The sequence below is a fragment of the Aptenodytes patagonicus genome, chromosome 9, assembly GCF_965638725.1.
Source record: "Aptenodytes patagonicus chromosome 9, bAptPat1.pri.cur, whole genome shotgun sequence".
Taxonomy (NCBI): Eukaryota; Metazoa; Chordata; class Aves; order Sphenisciformes; family Spheniscidae; genus Aptenodytes; species Aptenodytes patagonicus.
This window is the reverse complement of record NC_134957.1, coordinates 11,450,028-11,457,962: the sequence shown is the minus strand read 5'-3', so window position 1 is coordinate 11,457,962 and position 7,935 is coordinate 11,450,028. Positions and strand designations below refer to the sequence as shown.

The following is a 7,935-nucleotide window of genomic DNA, read 5'->3' as shown; positions in this document are numbered from 1 at the left end:
CCGCCTGCCACGTGTGTCAGACAGGGCGTGTGTGTGTATATATATACATATATACACATGGTGTCATTCACCACCGAGCCATCAACAGCAATTTCTGACAGCCTGTGTCTCCAGAAGACGCATGCAGGGAAATGGTTGCCATTTCTCCTTTGGTAGCGAGAGCCCTGCTTCTGATCTCATGCGTGCCACAGCCCTCCACCTTTACAGCTGTAAGCGATGTATCCGTGATTTACCATCCTCTAAATAAAATCCTGGCTGAGTTGATTAGTATCCTTACACATCAGGAACTATGAAGAAAAGGATGAAACTGCCTTCTTGCCAGTTCATGCCCTGACCAACGGCACGCCTGGCTCAGCCCCTGGGCAGGGTGCAGGTATGGGCCGGCTGTGGGGCAGAAGAAAAAAGGGGTCTGGGGGTGCTGAGGAAGGGTGGAGAAGCCTAGTGACATCTCTGAAGACACATATGACAAAAACACTTATGGCAAAAGACATTCTGTGTTGCCAAATGAATGCTGGGATGCCAAGTCTGTCACAAATGAGAAGCAGTTGACTTTTGTCTCCAATCCTGTATGAAAACCTACCTCCTCCCCGCTCAGCCCCTTCTGCCCACCCAGCAGCCCTGTGCTGCCAGTCTGCCCCCACCTCTGGGTGCTGGGGGGGGGCTAATTGCAGGAGGGCAGCACAGAAAGGCTCTTTGCATCTGAGTTTCTGAGCTTGGAGCCTGAGGCTGCTCTGCAGATGACTGTGTCTGCAAAGGAGGGGAAGGAGAAGAGAAGGGATTTCCACCCATGTTGCTGCTGTTTGCTTCTGCTTTCCCCGACCTCCTGGCTCAGTGCACAGAGGGCTGAGCTGCAGCAAGAGTCTCCCTGGACACCCAGCAGCACCCTGTAACTTCTGTTCTCATTTTCAGGTTGCATTTCACTTTTTACACTGTCCTCTGCACCATGCGAGAGCAGGAAGAGGACAGTGCCAGACACAAAGCTGGGACCTCTCTGGAGGCAGAAATCCTTTGGATGTTCTCTGTCTGCTAAAATTCTGGAACGGAGAGAAAGAAAGATGCTGCAAATTAATAAAGATGCTTCACCCACATAGCTGTTGTTCTGGGTACCCAGAAAGGAGGAGGAGAGAGGAGACAGGGAAGATCAGGGCACATCCACTCTCTCTGTGTTTTGCTGCTCTGCTAGATCTGCACATGTCAGACTCTCCCATCGTCTATGTGTGGAGTTGCAATACACCTCAGGATAAACTAGGAAGAGATACACTATTGGCTATTTCATGTGCGGTGTGTCATCTAGCAGGCTGTATATATCACGGGGAAAGCAGGGACCACTCAGTCTCTGAGCAAAGCTGTTTCAGTGTGTAGCTCGGAGATTCTTTGGAGATGAAAAGAAAAGGGAAAGGCTGCCCTTGCTTTTTTGATTCTGACAAGCTCTGAAAACTCTTGGGAAACAGAGACCTGACGGATGAAGGACTATGTGGAAAACCAATAAAGCAGATTTCCAAGGAGAAGTTGTGGGAGAGAAGCAGAACAGTGCCCAAAAGGAAATATTCACTAGGATTTCCTCCTAGGTGCAGAGAGAAAGTGTTTGGGGATCTCTCATATTTCAGCATCTGTATACAGGACATATGGGACTGGAAAAGAACAGCAGCTGGAGAGTCCCTGGAGCAAAGCTCACGTGTAATCAGCAGAGGAAGAAGGACCCATTTATCAACTCTTTTATGTAGTTTGCAACCACGGGGCAGATTTTTAAAATGCAAGCGTGTGTGTTTCCTCCTGCAACTACTGACTTTAGCACCTGAGCTGCCAGGAAGGAGGGCAGAGGAACACGCAGCCTTCCCCGGGGACATGGGCAGCGCTGGAGCCTTGCTTCCCGAGCCATGAGCAGGCACATGTGGTTCCCTTTGCAGTACATCTCCAAGCCCTTCTGGAGAGCGGAGAATCACAACACGACCAACTTCTCTTCACTGTATGGCTTCCCTAACCAATCCTTCTTCCACAGTGATTTGGACCTGGAGGACCTGGGGGACTTTGACAGTGGGACCAAGTATGAGGGCGAGTCCCAGAGCCGGACGGTGAAGGCACTGCTTATAGTAGCCTACTCTGTGATCATCTGCATCTCGCTCTTCGGCAACATCCTGGTGTGCCACGTGGTGATCAAGAACAAAAGGATGCACTCCGCCACCAGCCTCTTCATCGTCAACCTGGCCGTTGCCGATGTGATGATCACCATTTTGAACACCCCGTTCACACTGGTGAGCGTCCGGCTTGTCTGTGTTTTGTTGGTGTCTGTGTGCCTGTCAGAGCTGTGTATACGTGTATTGAATGGGCCAGTAACAGGCTAATACACAGAGTTTCTTTTTGGTTCTCCCCCCTCTCCTTTTGCCTCCCGGACGAGCTGCAGCCGTGCACTGTCCGTAGTGTTCTTCTGCCTTCCAAAAGCAGTTCCCAAATTATCAGTTTGAATTCACCTTTTCTTAAATTGATCCTGTTTCTTTGGTGGGATTTCTCTGCCTTGCTCTGATGGGATTTGCATCCCTTAATGCCTTTTTCAGGGATTTTTTTCTATCTATTTTTTCAGGGAAAGGATAGTGCCCTCTTGTGTGTTTGCACAGCAGCACTCACACATTAGGTACAAGTAACTAAATAACTGTAATCTCTCTTAGGAAACAGCTTTAGATCAACTTCAAAGAAACAGCAAATTGCTACAGTTTCAGTGACAGAGTCATTACTACTAGAGTTGTCTCTATGGGGAAATTATTAAATTAATTGAAAAGAGATTAGCTAGTCTTGACTAATTTTCTGTATGGATGGATGTTTTGTAGTAAATGTGCTTTAATTCAAATTAGCTTAATCTGCTTCCAGAGTGAGTTACATTAATGTGGAATAAATATTGCGCAGCCAGGAATAACAAAGGGAGTGAGACAACAACTGTTATTTGGAATAATCTCTTCTGCAGAAAAGCCACAATAAGTAACACCTCTCTGGGAACTCATAAGAAATGCCATGCTGCTCCTGCCACTGCAGTCTCAGGGAGGCTTTAAACTCCCCCTGCCTCCCTCCCCAAGAGCGGCTGGATTTCATGCCCAGGTGGAGACAGCTCCTGTACCTGCAGAAGTCAAATCAATGAGGAAGGCAACCCAGCTTGTGAAGTGTGAGTTGCTTTTTCAACTGGGGGGTAAAATTTTCCTCTCTGTGTAACTTAATTGACACCTCTGAAATTGCTGTTGATGAATCTCACACAACATGACAAGAGAAGAGTCGGGCTGGGAGATCAGCATACAAGCTAGACCCTGCCACCCAGCTCCATGTCCTGTTTCTGAGCATGGCTGGTAGCCACAGACCCCACAGGGCAGGTAGGCAGGGATGCGCCACAGACAGGCAGTCCCTAACTCAGAGGTGTTATCTTACTATTTCAATGCCCTCAATGATTTTTTCTTCCATTAATTTATCTCACTAAGTTTTGGACCCATGCAACTTTCAGCATCTATAAACTCAAATGTTTTAACAATGGCAGAGGCGCAACTGTTTTTAAGGAGGCAAGCTACTGTTTTTCCCTACAGACCCTCATCAAGGAGTTGAGCTAAGATTTCTTTACCTTTTCCAGAAGGACCATGTTACATGTACACATGCACACCCAAACACACATATACAGAGCACTACTCAGGCGGATTTGTTTGTGCAGTGTAATAAATCTCACCTCTGTTTCAAAGCCTCTTGCATAGTCACTGTTTCCTCAGAAAAACTGAGTATAATGCATCTACAAAGCATAAGGAAACTATATTAAAGCATTTCTTCCTTACCATACTCCAGGGAAGCCTATTTGCTACTCTTCAGATAATGCACACTGTTTTAATCCAATTTTGCCTGTTCTTCAGGTGCGGTTTGTAAGCAGTACCTGGGTTTTTGGAAAGCTGATGTGTCACATAAGCCGGTTTGTTCAATACTGCTCCGTTCATGTGTCTGTGCTGACCCTTGCTGCCATTGCTCTGGATCGGCATCAGGTATGCAGTATACATCACCCCTATGTTTGCTAGAAAATAAGGTGCTAAATACATAGGTTTTCCCCCTTCAAATCCCAGTACCTGGAAACCTGTATTGTCTTGGGAATCAAGGAATGGAAGGGAGAACTCTAGCTTTCATGGCAGTGGACAAAAAACCCACATTTTTTTACAGCGAAGGTGGTCAAACACTGGAACAGGCTGCCCAGAGAGGTTGTGGAGTCTCTGTCCTTGGAGATATTCAAACCCCAACCAGCAACAGTCCTGGGCAGCCTGCTCTAGCTGGCCCTGCTTTGCACAGGGAGCTGGACTAGATGATCTCCAGGGGTCCCTGCCCATCTCAGCCACTCTGTGGAGTACAGCCCTGAAAGCATGGCGGAAATATATTCTGAAGTTCAAACACCAGCAAGCCAATGCATTTTCTCAGCATTTATTTATGAAGAGTCTTACAATTTTCAGGCTTGCCCCATTATTTTGGGATGCCTAAGACTGCCAGTAGTGAGAACTGTGTTAGCACCTTCAGTTCAAGTTGAGAACCCCCTGCCCTGATACTTTTTTGGCGAATACCAACCAGGAAAATCTTACAGGTCAAGCAATAAGTGCAAACAAAAGGGTTTTCTTGAAGTATAATACAGTTTGTAATTTTGCTTAAGCTGATAAATGCTGTGCACTGGCAGAGCAGATCCTACGAGGTGCGCTCTCAGGCAGACTGTGTATTTTTCTTGCAGTGCTGGAGTCACAGAAATGGTTGTTACTGAAAAGCAATTTCACATGATAAATGACATGGCTAGATGAAGTTCAAAACAATAACGGATTCCACTCTGATCATCTGGGATGTGCTCCATCTGGTGTCAGAATATTACAGTGACTGCCAGAGTATAGATCATCCATTTCTGTCTTTTTTACCACAAAAAGTTTGGTAGTCTGCCCATTCTATGTGCAACTGGCTGCCTCTTGGCAGCTCCTGAAAGCAAAGCATTCTGATAATGATTCATTTTAATCAGTAGATTCTGGGCTGATTGCACAGTATGGCTAGGTATCAAGAAGTGTTTGTTTCATTAAGGGCAAACACAATACTGTTTTTAAATGCAGTAGGTTACTCAGAACTGGAATTAGCTAGTATGGCCCAAGGAGATAAAAATAGAAATAAGGAGATGTCACTGAGCAAAGAGAAATCAACACTCGACTCTATAAACATTGCTAGTCCTGAGAGGTACCAGAGCAGACAGATGCTCCAGGGGAGTTGTAGAAGCTCGATTAAGTAGATATTTATAATGAGACTAAAAAAGACATACATAAAATACCAAAGGCTTCATCAGCCAAGAGATCATTTGGATGACATGATAGGTGTTCTTTTAGTTATTGTTTCACTGCCTAATATAATCATCCATAGTGCACGTAGCTCAACAGGTATCTAACCATCATGATCTCTGAAGCCAAGCTGGTGGATGACACTGACCGTGTGTCTCTGCTCAGGGCACTGGGCCAGCAGTAACACTTAATACTTGCACAACTCTTTGCATTTTCCAGCCCTTATACTCTCCAAAGTCCTGTAAAATGAGTCTCTCCTTTCTGCCTTCTAACACTGGAGGGATGCAGAGCTGCTGCAGTGCTTCAAACTGCAACGTGAGGCTGAAAGAGTGACCAAGACGTTGTCAGATAAAGTAGTCCTCCTTAGCAGCAAACACACCTGGACTACACCATGCTGTAGCCAGTACTGCACAGGGTAAACTCTGAATATAAAAGAGACCAGCCTTCAAGTCTGTTAGTGCTATGTTGGCCAAAGATTACATTCAACTGTGGTTCTCAAGCATCTTGTCACTTTGTCTTGCAAGTCCACCAAATGCCAAATGCTGTGAGCACCGTGGCTGCCATCTGTATTGGAGACCTTGTCTGTAGTAATTAGGAGCCTTTTTGCATTCCCTATAGTACAAGCCAGAACAGCCTCTTGGCTTTCAACTTGTGCCACACTTAACGTCCATGCTGAGTATTCCTTGCTGTCCTGGAAAGCACACACGCTGTTTGCCTCTTACTCAGTGATCAGCGTGAAATGCTTGCTTGCTCCTAGACATGGATGAAGCAAAGATGTATTCTTTTTTTTTTGAAAGCTTGCAGCTCGTTTTTATCAATGGAGGACACTGTAAATCCTCAGGATTGGTTGTTCTCTGCAGGTTATCATGCACCCTCTCAAGCCGCGCATGTCTATGGTGAAAGGAGGGATTTGCATCATTATCATCTGGGTTATGGCCAGCTGCTTCTCACTGCCTCATGCCATTTATCAGACTTTGACAAGATTTTATATCGGGTAAGAAATTTACACAGTGGTTTTTTTATATGACATATGCAGCTTAATCGAAGTCCCACAGATTCTAAGGCACACATCTCTCCATCTCTGTTATTAAAAAAGGAAAGTATGGTGAAACAGAGAAGTCCTCCTTCTCTTTGACAAGGTGGTGTGTTTCTCACAAAAGGACAATGAAAATCAATGGAATTGCTTTCAGGCTTGCTTGTTAGTTGATTTTGGCTCAGAGACTCAGCCCTGTAATTTGAGGCAGGCACAGAAGAGAGGTGCTCTTCATCATTAGAGAGCACAGATGTCAATATGGATTATTATTTTCTTTTCCTGGGGATGTGTTTAAAATATTTCACTGGGGCAAAGGTCAAACTTAAAGCAAAATTTTCCATTGAAAGTGGCACTTGCCCATGTTACTGAATTACTTCTGCTCTCTGTACCTTTACTGAAACTTGTAAGAACGTCTGAGATGTTTGTCCTCCAGGTGTTGTGTGCAGCTGGTAGTGGAATTGACAGTTCTTTCTCTCTTTGATCTTCAGGAACAGAACAATACGAATGGTCTGCCTCCCCAGCTTCCCTCCTCCTGCTGATCTTTTCTGGAAGTATTTGGACTTGACTACTTTTGTTCTCTTGTATGTCTTGCCCTTGCTTGTGATCTCCATCACATATACCATGGTGGCCAAGAAGCTCTGGCTGAGAAATGCCATCGGGGACCTCACCATGGAGCAATACTATGCCCATCAACGGAAAAAGAAGATGACGCTGAAGATGCTGATGGTGGTAGTGATTGTGTTTGCAGTATGCTGGTTCCCCCTGAACTGCTACGTGGTGTTGATCTCCTGTAGGGCCATCCACAGTAGCAATGCTCTGTACTTTGCTTTTCACTGGTTTGCTATGAGCAGCACTTGCTACAACCCCTTCATTTACTGTTGGCTGAATGAGAGCTTCAGATCTGAGTTGAAGTCCTTGCTGTGTGTATGCCGGCGAAGGAGTGCAGCCCAGAGTCATGCTCTGCAGTCCATCTCCCCCCCTTTCAGGCACGCCTGGGTTGAGAACTGCCATTATAAAAGAGGCAGTGCCTGCCAGAAGGCAAGGGCATCCTCCCAGAGGAACTCTGCAAAGACAGACATATCCAGTGTTCAGCCAATTGTGGCAGAAAGCTAAATGTTTAATCTGATGGCCAGGCAGCATCATGTTGTAATTGCAGAATCACAGGAAAAATTGAGTTGGAAAGGACTGCTAGAGACCATGTAGTCCAACCTTCTGCCCAAAGTAAGCTGACTTCAGCGTTTGATTGGGTTGTTCAGGACCTGATGCAGTCAGGTTTTCAAAAATCTCCGGGGATGGACTGCCCACATGTGGGCTCCAGAATGAGGGGTGTCGAGTGAATTTTTCATCGGAACAGTCAGCAAAAATTAAGAGAATTCTTTAACAGCACACAAAAACTTTCACAGCCTAAGCAAATAAGGGAACATACGCTGATTATACACACACCAACTGATGCACAGTGTTTTAACGTAGATGGCTGTTTATGCATATAGAAACACTGTATTGATTCCTTCTTTTTATTTGTTTGTAATTTGTTCAAGATGAGTAACATTTATAGCCATTCTCATATTTATACCCAGCACATCTCAGCCGCTT

The 7,935-nt window shown here is 45.4% G+C and overlaps 1 protein-coding gene across 1 annotated transcript; it reads left to right on the top strand.

Annotated features, from left to right (window-relative positions):
- The first annotated feature begins 1,861 nt into the window (after positions 1-1,861).
- Positions 1,862-7,455, top strand: LOC143164727 (G-protein coupled receptor 83-like). The gene is made up of 4 exons (XM_076347653.1): positions 1,862-2,252; positions 3,876-4,001; positions 6,170-6,303; positions 6,831-7,455. Exons 1-4 carry the CDS (start codon positions 1,878-1,880, stop codon positions 7,453-7,455), a joined length of 1,260 nt encoding a protein of 419 aa, XP_076203768.1. The 5' UTR covers positions 1,862-1,877.
- Positions 7,456-7,935: the final 480 nt, after the last annotated feature.

Excerpts from the sequence above, each read along its gene's own strand:
- LOC143164727 (XM_076347653.1), top strand. The coding sequence starts at position 1,878 with ATGAGCAGGCACATGTGGTTCCCTTTGCAGTACATCTCCAAGCCCTTC. Across the intron at positions 2,253-3,875 it reads TGAACACCCCGTTCACACTG|GTGCGGTTTGTAAGCAGTAC; the intron begins GTGAGCGTCCGG and ends CCTGTTCTTCAG. Across the intron at positions 4,002-6,169 it reads TTGCTCTGGATCGGCATCAG|GTTATCATGCACCCTCTCAA; the intron begins GTATGCAGTATA and ends TGTTCTCTGCAG.